Source organism: Gopherus evgoodei, chromosome 1 (genome assembly GCF_007399415.2).
Source record: "Gopherus evgoodei ecotype Sinaloan lineage chromosome 1, rGopEvg1_v1.p, whole genome shotgun sequence".
Lineage (NCBI taxonomy): Eukaryota > Metazoa > Chordata > Testudines > Testudinidae > Gopherus > Gopherus evgoodei.
This window is the reverse complement of record NC_044322.1, coordinates 126039927-126066895: the sequence shown is the minus strand read 5'-3', so window position 1 is coordinate 126066895 and position 26969 is coordinate 126039927. Positions and strand designations below refer to the sequence as shown.

Here is a 26969-nt window from a genome sequence, read left to right as displayed (position 1 = left end):
TTTTTAATGAAAAAAGAACAGGGTCAAAACAAATTTACACATTGACAGCGTAGTGCTGTCAAGATTAGTTAAAATTTTGAAACTCTACAGTATATGGAGATTAGGGTGGAAATACCTGTTAAATTCCTTTTATGCTGCTCATTCATTCTCTATTTTTGAGGCTCATTATGGAAGAGTTTAATAGGGTTTGTGTCATACTGTCACATCTACTCTAAAAATGAAGATCTCCTGTTTTTCTTGTATGATCTATTACTGTAGTTTGCTGTATTGTTATGGCTGTGTTGGTCCCAGGATATTAGAGAGACAAGGTAGGAAAGGTAATATTTTTTATTGGACCAACTTCTGTTGGTGAAAGAGACAAGCTTTCAAGTTGTCACCTACAATCCCACATTGAATCATAGAATCATAGAATATCAGGGTTGGAAGGGACCTCAGGAGGTCATCTAGCCCAATCCCCTGCTCAAAGTAGGACCAATCCCCAACTAAATCATCCCAGCCAGGGCTTTGTCAAGCCTGACCTTAAAACCCCTATTGGAACCCATATGGGGTTTCATTAAACAATTACAATCCATACTTAAGGGGGACCCCCTCCTGAAAGAAATCTTTCCTGAATCCCCTCTTTTGGCCTTGAAATAACTCCCAGTCTCACTGAGCTCTTTATCAGAAGCAAGCTCCCCACAGACCAGGACACAGCAGATCAAAGCAGCACCAGATCCTGCCAGAACAATAGATGCAAAACACGAAGACATATTGTCACTGCTACAATGATCAGTGCAGCCTGCCCAACACACCTTTCCAGATTCAGGGGTCTTACACATGCCTATCACAACAGGTGGTGTACATCCAGTGCATTGAATGCTCTAATAACAACTATGCAGGTGAAACCAGATGATCACTATGCTCTCAAATGAACTGTCACAGAAAAATGATAAAAGACAGAAACACTATATTACCTGCAGGTGAACACTTTCCACAAAATGATCACTCCCTATCTGAATCTCAGTCCTTATCCTCAAAGAAAACCTGTACATTTTCAAAAGATGAGCCTGAAAGCTTAAATTCATAACTTTAATAGACACTAAAAATCATGGTCTTAATAAAAACACTGGATTTATGTTTTATTACAACAATCCGTAACCCACTAATCCCCGTTTTTTGTCCTATTCCTGCAGAGGTGTTAACGGCCCACTTCTCCTGGAAGGGTCCCTTAAACTGTGTGTTAACTACTTATGCTAAACAATCTGTTCTACCTTTTATTTAGCTGTGACACTCTTGAGTACCTTTCCTAAACCAAGAAGTGCTCTGTGTAAGCCCAAAGCTTGTTTCTTTCATCAACAGAAGTTGGTAAAGATACTGCCTCAACCACCTTGTCTCTCTACTACTGTATTGTTACTTCCACAAGTGAAAAAAAAAGAGTTTAACTAGGCTCTAAAGAGTACAGATTTCACTTCCCCCAACCTCCTTCAATTTAACATCCAAGTGGACATGACTTTTCTCTGTAACATCCTACTGTGGTGTTTAAAATACCAAAATACCCACATGAAATATACTTGACTTGGAAATACTTGAGTATGACTCTGATTACAAGTACAAGTCACACCAAGGTGCTGACCCACAAAACATGGCTAAGAATTGGTCAGACTCATTTATTGTTTCAGTTTTAACTAAGCTATATAGCGAGGGGAAACTTTGATGAATTAAAAAAGTTATTTAAATATGTGTGTGCTACTGGAGATCAAAGTATGGAACACAGGAATTGCTAGTCTGGATCAGACCCAAGATCTATCTAGTCTAGTATCGTGTCTCTTAAGTGGCCAATACCATATGCTTCAGAGGAAGGTGTAAGAACCCTCCAGTAGGCAGGGATAATCAGCCACCCTGTTATCCCAAAAAATAGGTTTTTGGGGGACCCCTAGAATAACCTGCCTATCGCCACCTTAATCTGTTTTTCCTGAGGTATGGGTCTCCAGGGTAGTTAAGGAAACACTTAAAAGACATATATATAACCTTCCAATAAAAAGATTGACACAGGCAGTATTTTCCCCCAAAACAAAGTATCTTTTTATTAATGTAACTAATAAATTCCTAATACAACATAATCTAAAAACATGAATCAGGTGCAAATTCCTTATTGCAAGTTGAAGAGCATTCAAACCACAATAACATACAGTTTAAATGATTTTAAGTGTGTGCACTCTGTCACAGATGGCCGGTCTCTAACAGATCGCTGACAGGAGTTCTTAAATTGTACTTTTAAGTTTCAGATAAATAAATTACAACTAACATTAATACACTCATACATCACACAGATTCACATACTAATACTATACTACACTATCCTATATTAATACTATAATTAAATAATAACTGGCAGGCTCGCTTACTCTGTCTGTTGACTTTGCTCCAGGACTCCCCCAGTTGCTACCACTTAGTCACTGCCACTGATGCTGCCGTTGCTGCTTCTTCAGGTCTGCCACTGCTGTTACTGTTGCTTCTTAAACTATCAGCTTGGTCAGATCTCTTCAGCAGCTGTACACTTCTTCTGTCCTCTTGGAACTCCCTCTATCTCCAGCAGTTCTTCTTGCTGGCTCCTAACTGAAAACTGCATGCTGACTGTTTGCCTTTTATGCTATCAGACCTCTATTGAGCATGCTGTCCAGCATGCTCAGCATACCTCATTCCAGTTTATCTCATGCTACCAGAAAAAGCAGCCTCAAACCAGTCCAGTGTAGAGCTGTTTGACCTCTCTCTATCCTTGTATCACACATGCTCATTTCAAGCATTACCTCATTCTGCACATGCTCACTGCCATTGTTTTTACCTCAGACTCATGAATACCTCATCCAACTTTACTGCCTTTGCTCCAGATGTAGCCTACTTCTTAGCCATACTTCATTTAGTAACCTACATTCCATTGGGCATGCTCAGCCCAGAAATGCGTCATGGCCATACCTCATTTTACTCTCAGCTCTGGTCACGTGACCTACAGCATGCAATGGTAAGTGACCTACAGCTTTCAATTAGTGAAGTGACTCCTGCTTATTTGAAATGAAAGCTAGGAACACAAATTGGAGTCTGAAGGAGTCTGGGGAATTTTTCCAGTATCAACCCATATTAGATCTCATCCAGATCTCTAATAGTTATTGATTAGCTTAAACTCTGAAGCATGAGATTTAATATCTCTTACAAATATTTTTGTTATTGTTAATATTGACAAAAGTGGATATTTTTATATAAAAAAATCTAACCCTCCCTTTTAAATCTTGCTATATTCTTAGCATCAACAGCTTCCATTGGCAGTGAGTTCCACATCTAATTACACATTGTGTGAAAAAGTATTTCCTTGTATTGGTTTGGAACGTCCTAACTTTTAAATGTCTTCTTGTTCTTGTATTATTATGAGAGAGAGGAAATCTACCTTCCCTTGATCAGTCATTGCATTTACATATTTTTATCTGGTACCTTCAGTCTTATTTTAAGATAAACAACCCCATTCTTTTCAATCTCTCTTAATATGAAAGTTCTTCCAAGCCCTTGATAATCCTCTTGGCTTTTCTCTGATCCTGTTCTAATTCAGCAGTATCCTTTGGCATAAGGGGTGACTGTATTAGTGATGAGGGTACCCCACTCATTTATATAAAGGCATTGTAATATTCTTTGTATTATTCACCATCACATTCCATGTTAGCTTTTATGACCACAGCTGCACATAATTGGCAGAAATCTTCACTGAGCTGTCGACAGTGTCACTGAGTTTGTATAGTTAATATAGAACTCTGTAAGGGGTATAAGTAGTTTAAATTTTTCCCTCCAAAGTGCATAATTTTGAGTTAATCAACATGGAATTTCATTTGCCATCATGTTTCCTATTCACCTAACTTGTTTAGGTCTCTCTGAACTTCCTCAGTCTTCCACTAGACAGGGTATACATTACTTATATTAATCTAAATAATTTTGCCATATGCAAATTTTGCTATCTCACTAGTCACCTGGCTTTTCAGGGCATTAATATATTAACAACACAGGACTTAGTACAAAACCTAGAAATATCCCACTGTTAACCTTTAGCCATGATGAAAATTGACCAATTAACCGTTTCCTAGCCAGTTTTTGATCCATGACAATATTTTGGCTATCATGCATGACTACTTAGCTTCTTCAGTAGTGCCTTGTGCGGGACCTCATCAAAGGCCTTATGGAAGTATAAATAAATTATGTTGACTGGTTCTCCTTTATCCATTGTGTTAGGGGGCTTATTCCTTCACCCTTGCACTTCCCTGGTCCTTCTCACAGGAACAGAGAGTAACAATACCCAAAGTCCAAAGGTGCAAACAATTCGATGTTTATTGGGGTCAACTACCAGCAAGCATGATTCCAGTTTCCTTCCTCAGTGTCCCTCTTCCCAGCTCTGACACCACAGAGCCTTGCCTGTGTCCCTGTTCTCATTCCCTGTTCCCATCTCCCCCTTAGCAAAACATGATTTCAGTTCCCCCACCCTCATTCCCTGTTCCCATTCTCCACCCCGACTTACTTCCTGATTGACTGCAGACTATATAAAACTTGAGTTCTGATTAGATGTACCTTAACCAATCATTTTACTACAATTTAACTAACCAATCCTACCATATTGTAACATGATTATTTAACCAGTTATATCCCACCGCCTTAATTGGTTTACACCCAACAAAATTAATTATACAGCAGACAGAAACAATCACAGAACCAGACAGAGATTATACAGGCAAACAATAGGGAAGTGAAGACTACAATGATAGAACAATACGGAAATGAGGATTTCACATTCCAGCTATTGATGAGTGAGTTCTTCCCAGACAGGATGCTATCAAACTAAGTTTCCTTTTATATCTTCTAAGCTCTTGGCTTTCTCTGGAGGTGATAGGAATATCAGGACAGGATTGTATTCTTAACAGCCCAATAGCACCTTATTGCAATGTGACTAGTTTGGAATGTAAGGATGTGACTGTACATTTCCCAGTTTATGGCTGGCCTCTGCTACTTAGCCGAAGGCTTAGCCTAAGAACAAGGCCTCAGACTGTCACAGTAAGAGAAGGCGCTTACACCGGCAGACAGTGATTTTGATTCTTTCTTTTATACTTCTATAACTAGCTAAGTGATAAGAATACACCTACATTCTTAAAGTATAGGCCTTTGCAGACAGAATATCTATATCCTAACACTCCACCCTTTTCTTTTTCTTTTGGGATCTTCCTGCCCAGGTATCCCTGGAAAAGCATAGGACATATGGCGACACATTTCTCAATAGGGCCAGGCATCAAGGTGGAAGGTGTCGATATTCCATTTGTCCCACTGCCTCTTGTGTATTATAGTGTCCTGCACCTTCTCTTGTACCACACCAGACTTCCCATTATATTGGTCCCGAGAAGGTTAGGTCCGAGTTGTCTTGCACACTGCGGGGTGGAGAGGGCTTACCACATTACTTATAGGTTATCTCCAAATGCAACGTAACACAAGTACAGTTAACAATTGACAATCCACAGCAACACTGAGTCCTGACCACTGCAGTATTGTCCAACATCCAAGCCACCACCAAAATGCTGCCTCTCCCCCTTTGACAGGGTTAAGATCTTAATGTGTCCAGTTGCTGGCAGTTGCAACAAGTTGCCCCTGCAGGTTTTACATGCTTCTGTCCACATCATAAGTCCATTGAATGTCCACAGAGAAATGAGTTATTGTCCAAACCAACTTAACCACTTGGTATGGAATCAGGCCATATTCCCCGGTTCAATTATTCACAGCAATAAGATTTACAGATCCATTTGTGCACTAATGTCCAGATAGCAGCATGTAGATGTGTGTAGTTTGGTTATGGGCTGGTGTAATTGTGCTCCCTAGTAATATGAACATTTTCAGCAAAACACCTCATACACAGTACACCCAACTGTTCACCCATAGGCCATTGATCCTGCTCCTTCACAGTCATAGGAGAGGGGCACATCCAAACATCTTCTCTGGATAGTCACCATTTCACACACCCCTCCATTGCTTCCCAGTGAGCTCCTCTCCTTCTCATTATTCCCATAGGGCTTTTGGGGCCCATCTTAGTTGCCGTTCTATTTCCATACACCATGGTAGCTATTACACAGGTACTGGCCTCCTAGTTGAGCATTTTGCATTCCCATGCACATCTCCCCCCCCTCCCCAGGTCAGCCTTCTGAAGCCATCCTGCACCCACGTCATGAGGTTTTTTGTTCATTGAAACACAACAATGCTAGCAACAAGACAAACACCACAGACAAACAACACAAAACACAGATCCATGGTATTCTGGGTTATTCTTCTGCTGGCACCAGCATGCTTGTAGAGTGTCTGAAAAACAAAAGAAACAATTTCCACCCCCTAGACAGATTATTGCTTAATAATAATACCAATTTCTTTTACAACTTTCCTTGCTAATTGCAAGAAAAATGGAAGAATTACCTCCAGGCTGTCCTTATTTTGTTCTATAGTCAGGCTAGTGAATTACTCCACTCACTGGTCATTTACGAAATTCATGAGGTGGTGTGCCTCAGTTTCTCCTCTTGTACAACAGACCAGGTTTGCAATAGTTTCTCTGCTGTACCAAGTGTCATAAACAGATAGTTAAGGGTTAATGTCTCTCTTACCTGTAAAGGGTTAACAAACAGGGACCCCAAATACCTGACCAGAGGATCAATCAGAAGACAAGCTACTTTCAAATCTCTCAGGGAGGGAAGCCTTTGTTTGTGGGTTTTGGGTTTGGCTTTGTTCTCTCTGAGTCCTGGACGGGCTAGAGGTGTAACCAGGTTTCTGCCAATCTCCCTGCTACAGTCTCTTATCTGTTCAGAATTGTAAGTAGAAAAGGCGGTCATAGTCTTTTAATTTGTTTTCTTTTTCATTTGCATATGTGTACTTGCTGGAAGTAGCTTAAATTGTGTTTCTGCTGGAGAAAGTTTCTTTCTATTGTTTATAAGTTGAAAGACCCTGTAACTTTTTACCATCTAAGTGCAGAGACAAGTTTTATGTTTTTCTTCTTTTATTAAAGTTTCCTTTTTTTTAGAATCTAATTGATTTTTTCTGGTTATCTTTTGTAAAACTCCAGAGAAGGGAGTCTGCACTCACCAGGGAATTGGTGGGAGAAAGGAAAGGGGAGGAGGGAAGGAAAACCTGCTCTCAGCGTTTATCTGTGTATCTCTCTCCGGGGAAGAAGGGAGGGGGAGTGGTGATTCAAGGAGTTGAATCAGGTGATCTTCTAGTGTTCCCAGGGCGGGAAAAAGCTGGGAGGAAGAAAGGAGGGGGGAAGGGAAATGGTTTATTCCCCTTTGTTGTGAGACTCAGGGAATCTGAGTCTTGGGGGTCCCCAGGGAAGGGTTTGGGGAGACCAGAGTTTATCAGGCGCTCTAAATAAGTCTTGATTGGTGGCAGCCTAGCAAATCTAAGCTGGTAATTAAGCTTAGGGAATTTCATGCTAATACCCATATTTTGGACGCTAAGGTCCAGAATTGGGAATTATATTATGACACCAAGCTTTAAGTTTATTCTCAGGTAATAGCTCAGAGACAGCTTTAGATTTCTGCTCTGTGTACTCTCACACTTAGGGTTAACCTGTCCTCCTTATTTTCAGGCTTGACTTGTTTTTTCACCTCCCTTTTCTGGAGGGCCATAATCTGAGTCTTCTGGTCGCTTGTTTGCAGACCAGATGTATTTATTATTTGCAGGTTCTTTGTGCAGCTACTTATGAGTAGTTTCCTCCTTCCCCCGTTAGCTAGGTAATTTGCATCAACACAGAGGCTTTCTTGGCTTGCTTTTGGATCCAAAGCTATCAGCAGCTCAGAGACTGTCTTAAAAGGGACACATTTCACTTTCACCAGAGTTCTGTTTGCTTTTCATTTTCATCTCCTGATCCAAAACACACAGAGCTCTGAAAAAGAAAGCACAATCTATTGTAGCTCTTTCTGGAGCCCTATTAGGATTTTAATTAAGTACCATAGATTCATAGATTCTAGGACTGGAAGGGACCTTGAGAGGTCATCAAGTCCAGTCCCCTGCCCTTATGGAAGGACCAAATACTGTCTAGACCATCCCTGATAGACATTTATCTAACCTACTCTTAAATATCTCCAGAGATGGAGATTTCACAACCTCCCTAGACAATTTATTCCAGTGTTTAACCACCCTGACAGTTAGGAAGTTTTCCCTAATGTCCAACCTAAACCTTCCTTGCTTCAGTTTAAGCCCATTGCTTCTTAGAGGCTAAGCTGAACAAGTTTTCTTCCTCCTCCTGATAACACCCTTTTAGATACCTGAAAACTGCTATCATGTCCCCTCTCAGTTTTCTCTTTTCCAAACTAAACAAACCCCATTCTTTCAGCCTTCCTTCATAGGTCATGTTCTCTAGACCTTTAATCATTCTCTGTTGCTCTTCTCTGAACCCTTTCCAATTTCTCCACATCTTTCTTGAAATGCAGTGCCCAGACCTGGACACAATACTCCAGTTGAGGCCTAACCAGTGCAGAGTAGAGTGGAAGAATGACTTCTCGTGTCTTGCTCACAACATACCTGTTAATGCATCCCAGAATCACGTTTGCTTTTTTTGCAACAGCATCACACTGTTGACTCATATTTAGCTTGTGGTCGACTGTAACCCCTAGATCCCTTTCTGCCGTACTCCTTCCTAGACAGTCTTTTCCCATTTTGTATGTGTGAAACTGATTTTTCCTTCCTAAGTGGAGCACTTTGCATTTGTCTTTGTTAAACTTCATCCTGTTTACCTCAGACCATTTCTCCAATTTGTCCAGATCATTTTGAATTTTGACCCTGTCCTTCAAAGCAGTTGCAATCCCTCCCAGTTTGGTATCATGTGCAAATGTAATAAGCGTACTTTCTATGCCAATATCTATTTTTTGCATTTCATTTACCCTTTTTCCAATATACACTGCACATGTCCTGGAAAACAGTTTAACCTCCATAACATTATATTAGCCATATTAATTCTACACAAGGTGTAACTGCCTCCCCTATGCCCACAGTTTTCATGCACCCCCGCCAAAGTGACCTCAAGGCTCAGTGTTCCCATCATTGCTCCCCTTTTCCTTTTTTTTTCCCTGTGCACACACACAAAACATCCCTTGCACTGTGATTACTCTTTTGCCTAACATCCCTTGCACTGTGATTACTCTTTTTTACACAACTGTATCCCAATTACACTCCCATCTTGTACAACCAGAGACAGCCAGGGACCACCAAGTTAAGTTACAATAGAAACCCCTGACATTACTTTAGTGATTTTGATTACACTACCCAGCAGTCAAATAATTTTGATCAGATTATTTCTCCGCCTGCTGCCTGCAGCAGTCCCTTATAGACCATTTTTGTGGGGAAAGGGCCCATTTTCCCTCAGAATAGCTGTAAAGGCTTCTGGGGACAGTGGTGGTAGTGACCACTGTACCTGACCTCCTGGTATAATTTAATTACCAATCTTCCATCCAATGTGACTGCACAGAGTTGCACATACAGTTACATTTATATAACTGGGTTTTATTATCAAACCAAAAACTTGCTTCTTAGAACACCACAATTGTTACCTTTTATCATTTCCACAACTCCCAAATGTTTACTTTCCTCCAAACCCTGTATTATTAATTTTTGCAAAAGGTATTTGTAACTTTTCACTTGCTTTTTTAAATCACTGACTCCTACATTTAGTTCAAGGTAGTGCAATTTGTCTGTAACAACTTAGCCACCAAGTACAATTATTGCCACACAGCTGCCTTAACCTGTGCTGTCTTTACCTTGAGACTGTTCAAAAGGCAGTAAAACATTTGTCTCCATGGTTACCCATGGATCTTTTACTCCAAAAATTCCAGTGGAATACAGCAGACCTTCATCATCCGTCGTTCCAAACAAAACAAAAAACAAAACAAAAACCAGAAACATTTCACATAAGTATCCAAAGTATCCTCCATTAAAACTTCAGAAAAGTTCAGAAAATAAAAGTGTGGAAAGGCTGGGAGATCAGAGTGGGAAGAGGTGGAAAGAAACCAAATTAAGCCTGCCAGGTCAGTTTAAAGTAGAGGCTACCAGCAGCAAATTAAGAAAAATGAGGAAAAAGAAGGAGGAAAAGAAGAAAAGGATATAATTAGCTCTGAACTAAGAATAAGCTCCCTGGGTTGAAACAGTTGGGAACCCTTACCCCCAGGTTCTCATCCTGGCTCTGGGAGAAGAATGGGGGTTTTTATCTGCTCCTGCAAACCCTGTCATTTTTCACTTTGAAACTTTTTTTTTTGAAGGTGCAAACAATTCGATGTTTATTGGGGTGAACTTCCAGCAAGCATGATTCCAGTTTCCTTCCTTAGTGTCCCCCTTCCCAGCTCTGACACCACAGAGCCTTGCCTGTGTAGCTGTTCTCATTCCCTGTTTCCATTCTAAGAGATTAGTGAGACATGATTTTCCTTTGCTGAAATGGTGCTGGTTAGTACAGCTGGGCAAAATTTTTCGGACAAATATTTTACTCACTGAAAAATGTAGTTTCCAGTCGACCAAAACTATTTGTGAATTCTGCAAATAGACTTGGATGGAAAAAATATTTTTTTTCCAAAAAAAATCCCTGTGTGTTTTAACATTTTCAAAACAAAATATTTTTACCTTTCATTTCAAAATGACATTTCATTTAGAAATTTAGTTAGATTTATAGAAAGAAAGAAACAATTTATTTATTTAAAGAAACAAACAAAAAGGATAAAAGACACCTGAAAACTAAATGAAAAAAATATATAAATATCTTTAATAAATAAATAAATAAATAAATACACATTTTTTTCCCCACTTTTTCATATTGGCAGAAAAAACATCAAAAATCTGTTTGGGTCAACTTGAAACAAATGTTTTTGTGGATTTTTTTGTTCAGCCACAGTTCAAGTTGTTAATCCCTTTCATATAATGATCTTCAGGTGTTTCATTATTCTGTTTTAAATGATCATTTCAGCCAGTTTCCCAGGTGTAAAGCACATCTATCTATAAACCCCTACATATTGATTGATCCATTCCCTATTGTCCAATCCCAGCTTCTGGCAGTCAGATGGACCTAACCTCCATGAATTTATCTAATTCTTTTTTGAACCCAGTTATACTTTTGGCCTTTACAACATCCCATGGCAAAGAGTTCCACAGGCTGACTGTGTGCTGTGTGAAGAAGTATTTCCCTAAGTTTGTTTTAAACTTGCTGCCTATTAATTTCATTGGGTGACGCTTATTTCTTGTGTTATGTGAAGGGGTAAATAATACTTCCTTATTCACTTTCTCCAAACAATTCATGATTTTATAGACCTCTATCATATCCCTCCTTAGCCCTGGTCCACACTACAAATGTATGTTGGTATAACTACGTTGCCCCTGACCGATGCAGTTATATCGATCTAACTTCCGGTGTAGAAGATGCTATGTCAACATGAGGGCTTTTCCTGTTGTCACAGCTACCACATCTCAGGGAGATGGAGTACCTACACCAAAAGGAGTAGGTAGTATCTTTACTAAGTACTGCAGCTACACCGCTGCAGCCCTATAAGTGTACACAAGCTCTTAGTTGTCTCTTTTCTAAACTGAACAATCCCAATCTTCTTAATCTCTGCTCATATGGAAGCTGTTCCATATTCCTAACCATTTTTGTTGCCCTTCTTTGTACTTTTTTCTGATTTCAAGATATCTTTTTTTGAGATGAGGAGACCAGAACTTAATGCAATATTTAAGGTGTTGGTGTAACATGGATTTATATAATGGCATTATGATGTTTTCTGTCTTATTATCTATCTCTTTCTGAATGGTTCCTAACATCTTGTTAGTTTTTTTGACTGCTGCTGCATATTAAGCAGATGTTTTCAGAGAGCTATCCATGATGACTCCAAGATCTCTTTCTTAAAAGAAAAAAGAAAATTTTTTTTAAAGACTTCTTAGTTAAATATACTGCTAAAAGTCTATCTCTATTGAAATTATTGTGATCTTAATTCCTCATGTCATAATTTCTTGTTATGTAAACCGGGAATGACCCCTATATTTCTAAAGCAACTTGAGATCTGTGGATGAAAAATGCTAAGTATTATTATTAGGGCTGTCAATTAATTGCTTGAGTTAACTGTGATTAACTAAAAAAAATTAATCACGATTGAAAAAATTAATGAGATGAATCGCAGTTTTAATTGCACTGTCAAACTATAGAATTTAATTTTAATCTATTTAATTTTATTAAATATTTTGGGATGTTTTTCTACATTTTCAAATATATTGCTTGCTATTACAACACATAATACAAAGTGTACACTGCTCACTTTATGTAATTATTTTTTATTACAAATATTTGCACTGTAAAAATGATAAACAAAAGAAATAGTATTTTTCAATTCACCTTATACTAGTACTGTAGAGCAATCTATCATGAAAGTGCAACTTACAAATGTCAATTTTTTTGTTACAAAACTACACTCAGAAACAAAACAATGTAAAACTTCAGAGCTTACAAGTCCACTCAGTCCTACTTCTTGTTCAGCCAATTGCTAAGACAAATAAGTTTGTTTACATTTATGATAGCTAATACTGCTCACCTCTTATTTACAATGTCACTAGAAAGTGAGAACAGACATTCACATAAGACTTTTGTAGCTGGCATTGCAAGGTATTTATGTGCCAGATATGCTAAACATTTGTATGCCACTTCATGGCCACCATTCCAGAGGACATGCTTCTATGCTGATGATGTTAGTTAAAAAAAAATAATGCATTAATTAAATTTGTGACTGAACTCCTTTGGGGAGAATTGTATGTCCCCTGCTCTGTTTTACCTGCATTCTGCCATATATTTCATTTTATAGTAGTCACAGATGATGATAGCTCAGTGGTTTGCATATTGGCCTCCCAAACCCAGTGTTGTGAGCTCAATCTTTGAGGGGGCCATTTAGGGATCTGGGGCAAAAATCTGCCTGGGGATTAGTCCCGCTTTGAGTAGGAGGCTGGACTAGATGACCTTCTGAGGTCCCTTCTAACCCCGATATTCTATAACTCAGCACGTTTGTTTTAAGAACACTTTCGCTGCAGATTTGACAAAACGCAAAAAAAGGTACCAATGTGAGATTTCTAAAGATAGCTACAGCACTTGACCCAAGGTTTAAGAATCTGAAGTGCCTTCCATAATTTGAGAGGGATGAGGTGTGGAACATGCTTTCAGAAGTCTGAAAAGAGCAACATTCCGATGCAGAAACTACAGAACCGGAACCACTAAAAAAGAAAATCAACTTTCTGCTGGTGGTATCTGACTCAGAGGATGAAAATGAACATGTATCGGTCTGTGCTGCTTTGGATTGTTATTGAGCAGAACCTGTCATCAGCATGGACGCATGTCCTCTGGAATGATGGTTGAAACATGAAGGGACATATGAATCTTTAGTGCATCTCGCATGTAAATGTCTTGCAACACCGGCTACAACAGTGCCGTGCAAATGCCTGTTCTCACTTTCAGGTGACATTGTCAACAAGTAGCAGGCAGCATTATGTCCTACAAATGTAAACAAATTTGTCTGAGTGATGGGCTGAACAAAAAATAGGACTGAGTGGATTTGTAGGCTCTAAAGTTATTTGAATACAGTGTACAGTTATTTGTTGTACATAATTCTACATTTGTAAGTTCAGCTTTCATGATAAAGAGATTGCAGTAGTTTATTTTGTTTTTTACAGTGCAAATATTTGTAATCAGAAATAAATATACAGTGAGCACTGTATACTTTGTATTCTGTGTTGTAATCAAAATCAATATATTTGAAAATGTAGAAAACAAACAAAAATATTTAAATAAATGGTACAGTATTCTATTATTGTTTAATTGTGTGATTAATCATGATTATTTTTTTAATTGCTTGACAGCCCTAATTATTATTATTAATTTAAGACTTCTGATTAGCTGCTCCCTGGAACTTAGAATGATAGGAATATAGGCTTTGTCATTCTGTCTCAAGTGATGATCATGTAAAAAAAATTGAAAACTGAGGACAACTTGCAGCTTGCTTCTATGAAATGCGGTCATATTGAGATATTCTGGTCACATGGCTGCAATGAAATTTAGTCATCTGTTGTGACAGAAACTTGTGGGTAGTGATTCAAAGCTATGTAGTACTCAAATTAGAAGGCAAAATAAATTAACAGATTTATATGACTACTTGGGCTGCTGCAGTAAGAAAGCTAACTCAAGGGTGTCTGGTTTCAGAGTGGTAGCTGTGTTAGTCTGTATCAGCAAAATGAACGAGGAGTTCTTGTGGCACCTTAGAGACTAATAAATTTATTTGGGCATAAGCTTTCATGGGCTAAAACCCACCTCATTGGATGCATGCAGTGGAAAATACAGTAGGAAGATATATATACACACAGAGAACATGAAAAAATGGGTTTTGCCATACCAACTATAACGAGATTAATCAATTAAGGTGGGCTATTATCAGCAAGAGAAAAAAAAACTTTTGTAGTGATAATCAGGATGGCCCATTTCCAACAGTTGACAAGAAGGTGTGTGTAACAGTAGGGGAAAATTAGCATGGAGAAATAGTTTTACTCATCCAAATTTTGCCTGAAACGACCAATGTTTTTTTAATTGAGACAAAGCCACTAACTTGTGTTTCAGAGTTGTTTACTAATGAGGTAACTTGGTAAACCGTTTTTAATCAAGCAGCAGATTTATCATGAAGATGTTGGTTTAGCTTAGCATAAGCTATGCCCATTCATTCTACCAGGTAGATATTTACAGTAGATTCCACAGTGATGGACACTGTATTAAAAACAAAACAAACAAAAAACCCCAGATCATTGGATTGATTCAAAAAAAGCTCCTATTTCAGATACTGAGAACTCTTGTTGCTTACATCTTTGGCTTACATGATTTACAGAAATTCCATTAGGTGAGATTGGGAGCAGAACTGATGTTAAACTTAACATGGCAAAAACTTAAGTCTTGCTCTTTCCTCCCAAATGTTCTCTACTCTTTTCTCTGTCACTGCTGACACCACTGCTATGCTTTCTGTAACTGAGGCTTGTAATGTGAGAATCATCTTTGATGCCTACCTGTACCTTATCCTACAAAGCCAGACTGTGTTCAGTTCTTGCCACTTCTTCCTCCAAAACACTTCTACAATGGACCTCTTCTTTCTGTCCACACAGCAGGACCTCTTGTGCAGACGCTCTTCATTTTCTGTCTTGATTACTGTAACGTCCCCATCTCTGAACACCCTGACTCTGGTCCCCTGAGCGCTCCAATCCCTTTAAATAGCAGCTGCTTGGACTAGATCAGGGGTCTTAAACATACGGCTCGCGGGGCTCTTCTGTGTAGCCTGCCAAGCTCCCCACACCTCCCTGCCCCCCTCCAGGCCAGGGGTGGGCAAAATACAGCCCGCGGGCCGAATCCGGCCCATGGGATTGCCGCCCGTGGCGCCGCAAGCCCTGCACTGCTCCCTTAAGCGGCTGGCAGTACGTCCCTTTGGGCCGGAGGGGAGGGGAGAGGAGGCAGAGGGCTCTTGCATTGCCTTGCTTCAAGGTACCGCCCCTCGCAGCTCCCATTGCCCAGGAACAGGGAACCGTGGCTAATGGGAGCTTCGTGGGAGGTACCTGGAGCAGCAGCAGCAGAGCCCTGTACTCACCCCCGCTCCCCCGGGGCCAGTGGTTCCGGCTGCTTCCTAGAGCGGAGCAGCATGACATGGGGCCAGGAGCCTGCTCTGGCCCCGATGCGTGCCGCTGCCACCCCAGAGCTGCTCTAGGTGAGCAGCACTGGGCCAGAGCTCGCACCCCGAACCCCAACTCCCTGCCCTGAGCCCCCTGCCGCACCCCACCTCCCTGCCCTGAGCCCCTGCTGCACTCCGCATCCGTCCTATACCCAACTCCCTGCCCTGAGCCCCTGCTGCACTCCACACCCCTCCTCTACTGAACTCCCTGCCCTGAGCCCCCTGCCGCACCCCCTCCCCTCCTGCACTCCAACTTCCTACCCTGAGCCCCCGCTGCACTCCACACCCCTCCTATACCCAACTCCCTGCCCTGAGCCCGCTGTTGCACCCCACGCCTTTCTTGCATCCCAACTCCCTGCCCTGAGCCCTCTGCTGCACCCCACACACCTCCTGCACCCAACTTCGTGCCCTGAGCCCCCTGCCACACCCCACACCCCTCCTATACCCAACTCCCTGCCCTGAGCCCCCTGCTGCAACCCACACCGCTCCTGCACCCAACTCCCTACCCTGAGTCTCCTGCCACATCCCACACCCCTCCTGCACCCAACTCCCTGCCCTGAGCCCCATGCTGGATCCCACACTCCTCCTGCACCCAACTCCCTTCCCTGAGCCCCCATGCCGCATCCCGCACTCCTCTTGCACTCCCTGCCCTGAGCCACCTGCTGCACCGACCCGCTGCCACACCCCTCACCCCTCTTGCACCCCACACACCAATTCCCTGTCCTGAGCCCCCTGCTGCACCCTGCACATCTCCTGCACCTCAACTCCCTGCCCTTAGCCCCTGCCATATCCTGCATCCCTCCTGCACCCCCTGGTGACAGGGAAGGGGCAGCGTTGGGGTGGGGACTTTGGGGAAGGGGATGGAAAGGGGCAGAGAAGGGGTAGGAAGAGATGGGACGGGGCAGGGCCTCATGGAAGGGGTGGAGTGGGGGCAGGGCCAGGGGCAGTGAGGGTGGGAGTGTCAGTGATGTGGCCCTCAGGCCAATGCTCTAGACCTCATGTGGCCCTTGTGGTCATTTGAGTTTGACGCCTGGACTAGATGATCCTGGAAGTCCTTGACAATCTTGTTTTCGTGAGTATGATGTATAAGATCATAAACTCCAACATTATAATATGTCATGATGGAACATACGGTCACAAATAGAGGCAAAAAGGAAGGCGCAGATGGGGGAGGTGCATGGATAAGGTGATGGGGGCAGCATTGTTCAGTTTCACTGGGTCACATAACACCTAAATTCTGTACAGTAACTCCTCACTTAAAGTCGTTCCAGTTAACATTGTTTCATTGTTATGTTGCTCATAGGTGCCAACTCTGTGCATGCTCCAGCCCTGGAGCATCCATGGAAAAAAACTGGTGGGTGGCAGCTACTGTGGCCCCACTTCGCCCCCCTGCTCCAGCTCACCTCCATCTCCTCTGCAAGCCTGCCGCCGGGTCCTGCTTCTCCCCCCTCCCTCCCAGCGCTTGCACCACAAAACAGCTGATTTGCGGGGCAGGAATGGAGTGGTGAGAAGGGGGAATGCGGCGTGCTGTGGGAAGAGGCAGGGCCGGGATTTTGGGAAGGGATCCAATAGGGGCATGTCATAGCATTCCCTCTCAGATCTGAACCTTACAGTTCAGAAAATGAGATACTAGCACCTGAATCCTCTAAGCTTAATTACCAGCTTAGATCTGATAACACCGCCACCACCCAAAAATATAGTGTTTTGGGGCACTCTGACCTCCCAACCTTCCCTGGGGACCCCAAGAACCCAGATCCCTTGGGTTCTTAAAACAAGGAGAAATAAACCATTCCCCCACCTTTCCCCCTCCCAGAATTTCCCTCCCTGGGCTATCCTGAGAGATACTGATCCAACCTCTTAAATCACCATACAGAGAAGCATCTCCCTTCCCTTCCACCAAGAGGCAAACAGATTCAAGGAAAACAGAGAGAGATTCTATCTCTCCCCCCTCCCGTCTCCCCCACCCGTCCTGGTGAGTTATCTCAATCCCCTGGAATAAAACAAGGGAAACAAGAAAAAAAAATCAATCAGGTTCTCTAAAAAGAAATCTTTTAATAAAAGAAAGGAAAAAGTAAAGAATTATCTCTGTAACTTCAAGATGTAAATATTACAGGGTCCTATAGCTTACAGACACCAGAGAAACTTCCCCTCAGTACCAATACAAATCAAAAATTCCCAGCAACTACACATATAAACGTTAACCAGCCAGATCCACAATTGCAAATAGAGTAAAACAATCAAAAAGCCTAAACGGCCTGTTTTTACTTACTATTTGAAAAGAAACTTAGAGAGCCTGTAGTAATGTCTGGTCTCTTTCACACCCTCTGAGAGAAGAGCACATAATGGACAGAGAACACACACAAAAACTTCCCTCCACCCAAATTTAAAAGTATCTTGTCATCTGATTGGTCTTCTGGTCAGGGGTCCCGTTCCCTGCTTGTAACCCTTTACAGGTACAAGAGACATTAACCCTTAACAATCTGTGTATGACAGGGCAGGGAGGGGGCAGAGTTAGGGCAGGGACTTTGGGGATGAGGTTGAAATGGTGGTGGGGCCATGGATGGGGACAGGGTGGAGTCGGGTGCGGGGGCATGGGCACCCATCTGCACTGGAGAAAGTTGGCGCCTATGATGTTGCTGATGAATTTGAGAACATGCTCGTTTAAAGTTGCACAATGATCCTTTATAACGTTGTTTGGCAGCTGGCTGCTTTGTCCACTGCTTGCAGGAAGAGCAGCCCATTGCAGCTAGCTGGTGGGGGTTTGAAACTAGGGTGGACTGGCAGCCCCCCTATCAGCCCCCACCCCCTTAAGTTCCCTGTGCAGCAGCTGCCCAGCAGGCTATCAATTGCCAGCAGTTCAGCTGTCCCTTTCCACACTGCCATGTGCTGCTCCTGTCCTCTGCCTTGGAGCTGCTCCCAGAAGCCTCCTGCTTGCTGTGGGCGGCAAGGAGGGGGGGACTAATGTCAGGGTGTCCCCCTCCCCCCTGCTCATGACCCATGCTTACCCCATCTTCACAAAGCGGGGGGGGGGACACAACAGGGCTCAGGACGGAGGGAGTTTGCTGACAGTAGCTGCTATCTCAACTTGCTGATCTACTTAAAAAGGCAATATACTCAGAGTGGGATCAGCGTACTTAAAGGGGCAATGCATGTCTCTCTCTGTCTCTCTCACACAAAGGGTGTGTGTCTCTGAGATGCTGGCTTCCACCCTCCATTTGTGCTACCTTGTAGCATGTGAAGCTACATAAATGTGTTAACCCTTGATGGCTCAGCCCAGTGCTAGTCCATCATTTAGCTGAAAGGCATTTTCTAGGAAATATCCCACCCTCTGATTTCACCACCTCAACCAAGCTTCACAATCATTGCTGTGTACAGTATTGTTTGTTTAAAACTTATACTATATATATAAAAAATAGTATCTTGGACGGTGAAAAAATTTCCTTGGAACCTCCCCCCTCCCCCATTTGATTCTTATGGGGAAATTAGATTTGCTTAACATTGTTTCGTTTAAAGCAGCATTTTTCAGGAAAATAACTACAACGTTAAGCGAGGTGTTACTATATTATCACACATCCAAGGGTAGAAGGGACCACTGTGATCACCTGGTCTGACACCCTGCGTAACACAGGCCTTGGAACTTACCCAAAATAATTCCTAGAGCATTTTTTTTTAAATCCAATCTTGGTTTAAAAGTTGCCTGTGATGGAGACTCCACCACAATCCTTGGTAATATTGCTCTTAGGGTTTATTTCCCTGCCTGTTAAAAATATGTGTCTCATTTCCAGTCCACGCAGTTTATAATGTAAGGGCAGCAGGCCCTGGCCTCATTTTCATGGCTGTGGGGGCCCAGGATCAGCGCTCCCTTTCAGGAGGCACCCACAGGGCCCCATTACTTTCCAGCTGCTCAGTTCTCCAGCCTGACTCTTCAGCAAATTCAAAAACAACCCGGTCCCCGGCCAGCTGGGCCCGGCACCTCCCGCCTCCGTGGCATCTAGCGCAGCCTTGGCTGCGTCTCTTCCCCAACTAGAGTGGCACCGTCTCCCCCCGCCCGCCCGGCGCCTAGGGCGCTGCCGGAGACATGGGGCTCAGGGGCCGCTCTCCCCTTCCCCCGCCCTGACGCTGGGTGGCGGCGCACATGCCCAGAAGCGAGCGGCGGAGCGTCCGGGCCGTGCAGCCTGTGACAGCGGCGGCGCTCTCCGTTCTGCTGGGTGTGAGCGCTGCAGCAGCGCCGCGCCCGCCCAGCCCGGGAGCGGACGGACACACACACACACACACACACACACGGAGGCGCGCCGAGGCCCCGTCCCCGCTTCTCCCCGCGCCGAGGGGCGGGAAGCAGCCATGTCGCTATTGTCCCGGGCGCTGCCCGCGCTGCGGCTCTATTGCATCGGCCTCGCCGTCGCCCTGCACCAGCTGCTGCGCCGCCTCCGCCCCGGCGGGCCCCCCGCGCCAGGTGAGAGCATCGCGCCCCGCGCCCGCTGCTGCCCAGCGGCGGTCGGGGCCGCCCCGTGCGGAGCGCTGCTGGCAGGCCCGGGAAGCCGCGCAGTGGCACCAGGCGCGGACCGCCGGGCACTGAGCCTGCTCTCCTAACGGGGCAGGGGGAAGAGCAGGAGGCCGCTGCCTCTCTATCGCCTCCCCCACCCGGGCCCCGCTCTCCCCGGGGGGGCTGGGCCATGACCTTGGCCCCTGCGCACAGGGAGGCTCTGCAGCGCCGCCCCCGGGCTCCGGCTCCTGCGTGTACGCAGCCTGCCCTTCGGCCGCACGGGGGGCGCCGCTCCCTGCCAGGGCTGCAGCACCACAGGGCCTGGCCCTGGCGCTCCTCCCCCGGGAGCTGCACACGCCGCGGCTGCTGCTGCGCCGGGCCACCGAGCTGCGCGCTCCAGCCTCCCCTGGGCCGCTGCGCTGGCGCCCTCTGCCCGCGCCTGGCTGCTGGGCTGGGTCCGCTCCGGGCTGCTGGGCCCTTTCCCCTGCTGGCTTCGCAGGCAGTTCGTGGGCTTGAGCCTGCCTGGTTAGTGCTGGCATACTAGGTTACTGGGAGACACCTGCACACGCCCCCTCGCTGCTTGAACTGCATCCGTTCCAGTGCTAGACGCATAGTCTCCCTCTCTCCCCCCACCAGTTTCTGCACTTGCCCCAGGCCGCTGCGTTAGGCCCTTGCATCCCTCTCTGTTGCTGGACCCGAGTGGCCTTGTGCTTCAGTTGCTGGACAGACTCCGGAAATCTGGTTTCAGCTCCCTGCATTGCCTCAGATTCAGGCGTGAGTTTTGATCTGTTTGTGCCTCAGGTCCCAGCCTCATGTGAGTGTTGAGGATTGATCAGTGTTTGTGATGTGCTCAGATACTGTGGTGATAAACCTATAAGAAATCAATCCCCTTACTTCTCCTGCTGAACAAGAACTGTCTGCTTTGCCTGGCTACCTTCCTCTGTCCTGATCCTGCACCTAGATACTAGGCTAGAATCCTCCCTGTTCTCCTTGCCCGCTTTTGAATTCTGCAACTCAAGTAAATTCCTCCATCTCTGCTAAACTTGGGCACTGGAGTTTATTCTTCCACACTCCTGGCCACTTGATTACATCCTCTCTAAAATCACTCTTCCAGTATTGATAGTGATGAACTTCTTCACTGAATCCAACTCTCATAGACTGCTAGTCTTTTCTTCCTACGCAGCCATTGGGGGGAGAGTTGGTGGACACATTCTATATGCTGAATATATATTGTTATTAATTGCCAGTATTTCAGGTGACAGTTCATTTGTGTTACATTTTTAAATGATTTTTGTGGTCAACAGAAAACTTAATGATGTTCTGTTTCCCCACATTAGGTGTCTATGAAGGAAGCTTGAGGTTTTAAAAAATGATTAGTCTGAGAATCTCTTCAGGCCAGACAGCAACACAGCAGAAATCTTAAATTTAGGACACAAATTTTTAAAAACACTTCTTAATTTGTTGGTGCTTCTAACAGCTCCCTGCAACTTGGGAGGGCCTGAAAACCATGTAATGAGTGACAGCATCACTGCAGCTCACTGGTTCTGTTTATTTTCTCTGACTAGCTTCAAATGTGGCTCTTATGGAAGTGATGATGGCTTTAACAAGAATAACAACAGAACTGCAGGTATAGGGATGCAGTTCAGTGAGATTATTTAAAATATGAGGCCCAAATCAACTTATTGTATAGTTGAGGTACTAGGGAGGAGTGAAAATAAATTTCTGTGTCAACCATTAATTTTTGTAAAATTAATGCAAAGACTGGACAGCACAGATTTTCACACATGGATTCATTGGGTAATGTTCTTCCATACTAATAATTCTAATGCAGATTTGAGTTTTGCTCTCATTCCCAAAAACATATAACATGCCAAAAAGAAAAAAAAAGCAGATGTGTGCCTACAGTTTTATGTCAGCTGAGCATTCTTCTAGCATTAGTTTTTCTTGGCAGGGTAAAATTGTGGATTATGCCTAGGGTGTGTAATGCTGTCAAAATAGTTTAAAACTGAACAGAAATATTATGACAAAGATTGACCCAAACATTTTATTTTATTGTAATCTTAAATATAATTAACAAATCAGAAAATATCAAGAATGTATTTGAAACAGTGTGATTAAAAAACAAACCAGCTTGTGAACAGGGGTGTTTTGATATGGACGTTAGTCTAGTCTAGGTAAGATTTCAAAGTAGTGATCATAGTATGACAAAAACAACACTTTAAAATGTGAAAGTAATTATATGTGTTGTAGAATGGACATAGTTAATCTTGGATCAGTAATCTGCTACTTTTATTGGAATAAAGATGCAACAATTGTGTCAAGAAGTTAGTAAACTAAAAATATTTTAAAATACAGAAGCTGAAAGCTTTTTTTAACCCTTGTAGTCCTCAATTCTCAAAAAGATATGGTTACTGGAATAAAAGGTGCATAAATCAGGTATCAATGAGAAACATTTAAAAAAACATTGGGGGGAATAGGAGAGAGCCAAAGATTTGTAGTTTAGCTCCTCAGGTCTCCATGTTCTGGAATTTGGACCTCAAACCTACTTGGCCTTATCTACGCTGGCAAGCCACATAGCCATAATTCAGCATTGGTGCAGCTCCATGGTGGAAGCTATATTATAGAAAGCCATCTGGCATCCAGTGATTGATCTGCCCTGTGTTGAATTAAGGGTCTTAAGTGTACTAGTGTAGCTGTAGCCCTTATATCGTCAGAAGCTGCATTCATTTAAAAAAAGTTTGTTATACTATTTCACAGAAATATTCAGGAGCTGCAGTCTAAAGTAAACTAAATTAAATTAGTCCTCTTTTCCTGAATTAATCAAGGTTGTATGCTGTTTTCACTCCACAATTTAACTTGTCTTTCTAAAAACTAACTCCTCTCCTGCTACATCCTGCTAATATTTGTCTAATTTTAGAGATATTGTTTAGGATGGTATGTATGGAAAGGACAGTTTGAACTGTACAGATGAGCGGCTCCAGGGGCAAAATATATTGCAGTAGTTTTGATTTGTGAATTGAAAACACAAAGGTATATAACATGAAGGTGCAGACATGAAGGTGTAAATTTCACAGCATTCCAGGGTAGGAATATCAGGAAGTTTGCTTCAGACTCTGAAACTGAAACACAGAAGGAGGAATTTCAATGCAGGTTGTGAATTTAATGTAGACTTCACAATTAAGTGCAGTGCTGGATAGTAAAGGAGGAAGAGGAATAATATGAATTAATATTTAAACATTTCTCAATACTAATTGTATAAAATAGTATAATTAAAGATCAGTATGGTAATATATATCTGTTAGTGCTGTGTGTACAAAAATAATTAATTATTCAAATAGATGCACTGCATGCATATTCTTCTCCCACTGCTTAACTTTAATAATTAAAATAAATGCTCGTACTGATATTTTAATGTAAGGTGTGACTTTGCCTCAAAATCAAGTTTTAAAAACAAAAATCTAATCAGTGAATTTACAAAAGATGAGCTAGCTAATTGTGACACCAGGAAGTTAATACAGCAAATGTGGTTCCAGCCCATTGAAAGTCATCTAATTGTTTTTTATCTTTTTAAAATCATGCTCTGTCTGACACTAATTGTTTCACAGAATACGATTTTCTGTGATCATGTTGAAGAGTTGTCAGAAAATTTTTGTTTTTTCTCATGCTGCATTTGATCTTTTATTGCATAAATCGTTTCACTGAAATTTGGCTTCAGACATACTCGATGCTGCATGTTTTGTACTTGTAGAGAAGACTTGTTAATGTTTATATTTGGTACTTGAGAGATGTAGAAAGTGACTTAGAACTGAGTGCTAATATTACTCATTCATGTTTTTAAAAACATCTTTTAACCTGAGATAGACTTTAAATGTGCCCAATTTTCTTTTTCTAATTAATCTAAATGAAATTATTTTCTTCTGGCTTTCATTATAATTTACAAAACTATTAATAATAGAGAACTTGGGTCCCCCTCAGTTTTGATTCAAGTATTAACATCTTTTATTTCATACGGAGAACGTATTATAATAGATAGAGGATGCTGTACTTCCTGTCTTAAACGTATGTTTCCCAGTTGTTAAAATGGTTTCACTCCAGAGACAGTTTGTGATCCATTGCTGGTGAAGTGATTCACATATATGAGAGGAACAATATCTGGGATCCATCAAGATGAAAGGAACTATATATAATGTACATGTAAGATATTATTAAATTATATTCAGAAAAAGTCTACATTTAAAAGAGAGCAATTTAGATAGCAAAGTTATGTGTGGTTCAGTATTATAATTAAGGTGGTGGTATGCTGATGTATCTTTAACTGTGGCAATGCTACGGTGTACCGCTCTAGTTAAACGTTGAGTCTATATACAAATGATAGAAAAGATCTTACAATCATAAAATCAGGTGGAGTGAGCCTGGACACTCATTCACTTTGAATGAATGTGTGTTTTCTTGTTCTATGACAGGATCTGTAGGTTGTAGAATTTCCCTCCTTAATTTTAAATATTAAAGGCACATCACCTGTTTTATTATGCTACTTCCTCTTTGTGTCCAGGAACCTCTGTGTTACAGTAAAGGATACTCTGGGATAAAATGAAATTTGTTGAGTCTGTATGTGTATCAGAAACACTGTGACATGGCTTGAAATAGAGGTATCTGAAGCAATAATAACAGCAAATACTGATATGGTACATCATGCCGTTGCATAAGATGAAGCTATTAAAACCATCATCTGTAACATTATACTGTATATACCTCTCTTTCAAATTTATATTTTCATACAATGAGAATGCATAACATGGAGTTATTAATATAGATCTTTGGAATGATACAGCACAATCATGTTGGGTCAGTATTTCATACTGATGACTGAAGCACTGAAAATAGTTATAGCAAAGGACATACCTAAATTCAGAGCACATTTTAAAAAACAGAATAGTTTTACCTCCTGATGCAAAATGTTCAGATGTAAATATTTAAAGAAATCAACCAAACCAGAAGAATCTGCAACTCCCCCCATCTGTTACCTTCAGTAACCTTGTCTTACTATTTTATTAAAAAAACCCAAAATATTAAAAAATAACTAGAATAGTTAAAAGGAACAAAAGTCCCTTACTCCATAAAGTCAAGTATCAGAGGAGTAGCCATGTTAGTCTGGATCTGTAAAAGCAGCAGAGTCCTGTGGCACCACCTTATAGACTAACAGAAGTATTGGAGCATGAGCTTTCCTGGGTGAATACCCACTTGATTGTATTGGTGCATGAGCTTTCGTGGGTGAATACCCACTTTGTCGGATGCATGTGACATGCATCCAACAAAGTGGGTATTCACCCACGAAAGCTCATGCTCCAATTCATCTGTTAGTCTGTAAGGTGCAACAGGACTCTTTGTTGCTTTTCTGCATAGAGTAAGCCCACAGGAGCAACTGCACTGAAAAGATACGCACAAACATTCCTGCAGGTCTGCAACAATGTCATGAAAAGCCTACTAGCTTGTTTTACTCATCCAGAGCTTTCTTTTTCTGTTTTCTGGCATGGTGCTGCCACTGACAGGGAATGATGGGTACATGTCCTCTTCCCCCAACTTACTGATTTGTTGACGTCCCATTCTCAGTAGAATGCATCATGAATGTATTCTCAACTCTGGTCTTCTCAAATTTTTGTATGTGCCTGCACCACTGTTCCCTGATGGCTCCCGTACCCTCTCCTTACTGATCTTTTTGTTACCCATTTACTAGGCATTTCAAGAATGGGGCTATTTGTTGTTCTGAGGGTCTGTTGGCAGTGATCTGGCTAGATTGCAGCCATGGTAGAGGTAGACAAAGCAACATCTACCAATGCAGTCTCAGCCATGTGTAGTGGTGCACTGGTGCAGAGAAATGAGCTCTGGCAGGTAGTTGCTTGAAGGGAGACTGGTGGCTTTATTATACTTTTCTGGGAAAAATATTTTGCCCCATGCAAATCTGTAGGTATAATTTTCCAGAGCACACTCTGTAGAAAGCTCTTACATTTGTTCTTCTGAACAGCTAAAAAGAATGTTCAAACTGACATATTTCAATGCATTGATAGAAGTTCCCCTGCGTGCCTCTCTTCCTGTAATTATAAGGTGCTGATATTCCAGGAGCCAAGAGCTCTGAGCAGTAATTCCACAAAGAGGCAGGCAGGAAAGTCTTCAAATGTATATTGTTGCTGTGCATGAGGGCTCTGATCCTACTTTAACTGAATCCAGTTGGAAAATGTCCTTTTGATTTGAGCAGAGTAGGATCAGTTCCATAGTTGTGATGTATAACTTAAAAAATTAATCTCTAACAAGGTCAAACCAATTTAACAAAATTGGTTTCAGCACATTTATTCCTTGTTTATCAAATTTCTGCTGAAATAGCAGAAACAGCAGAGTTCAATAATTCTTGTGCAAAGGGATGTTGACTCAAGCTTAAGTATAATTTCAGGATAGGAGACTACTATAACAAATGTCTAATGTACATGACGATAACGTTCTTAAACTCTACAGTGATTGTTATACTTTCTCTACCAAGAATTTTCGTGTTACTCAAGAAACTCAGTTTTTCTTGGTTGTACTAGCTCAGTCACAGCATCGCTTCACATATTAAAACACTTTTATTTTTGACATTCTAATGGGTCTTCCTATAGGTCACACTTCCTGTAAACTTCATCTTTAATTTTTCAAATGTAATTAGTAAGATAGGTTTCTTGGTGTATTCACAAAAGCACTGATATCACATACTT

General features: G+C 42.2%; 2 protein-coding genes across 12 annotated transcripts in view; both read left to right on the top strand.

Moving 5' to 3' along the window:
• The first annotated feature begins 2976 nt into the window (after positions 1-2976).
• Positions 2977-26969, top strand: part of ZBED1 (zinc finger BED-type containing 1) — a 28197-nt gene continuing 4204 nt past the window's right edge. Inside the window, exon 1 of one of the 6 annotated variants that reach the window (XM_030571993.1) lies at positions 2977-2998. The gene's annotated coding sequence lies outside the window, so the exon portion shown is untranslated. The other 5 variants (XM_030571956.1, XM_030571984.1, XM_030571965.1 and 2 more) reach the window with 5 other exon arrangements.
• Positions 19246-26969, top strand: part of DHRSX (dehydrogenase/reductase X-linked) — a 233550-nt gene continuing 225826 nt past the window's right edge. The window contains exons 1-2 of one of the 6 annotated variants that reach the window (XM_030572041.1): positions 19246-20196; positions 20863-21040. In XM_030572041.1, coding sequence (XP_030427901.1) covers positions 19879-20196; positions 20863-21040 — 496 coding nt within the window. In that variant the 5' untranslated portion in view covers positions 19246-19878. The remainder of the gene's footprint in view (positions 20197-20862; positions 21041-26969) is intronic. The other 5 variants (XM_030572032.1, XM_030572022.1, XM_030572014.1 and 2 more) reach the window with 5 other exon arrangements.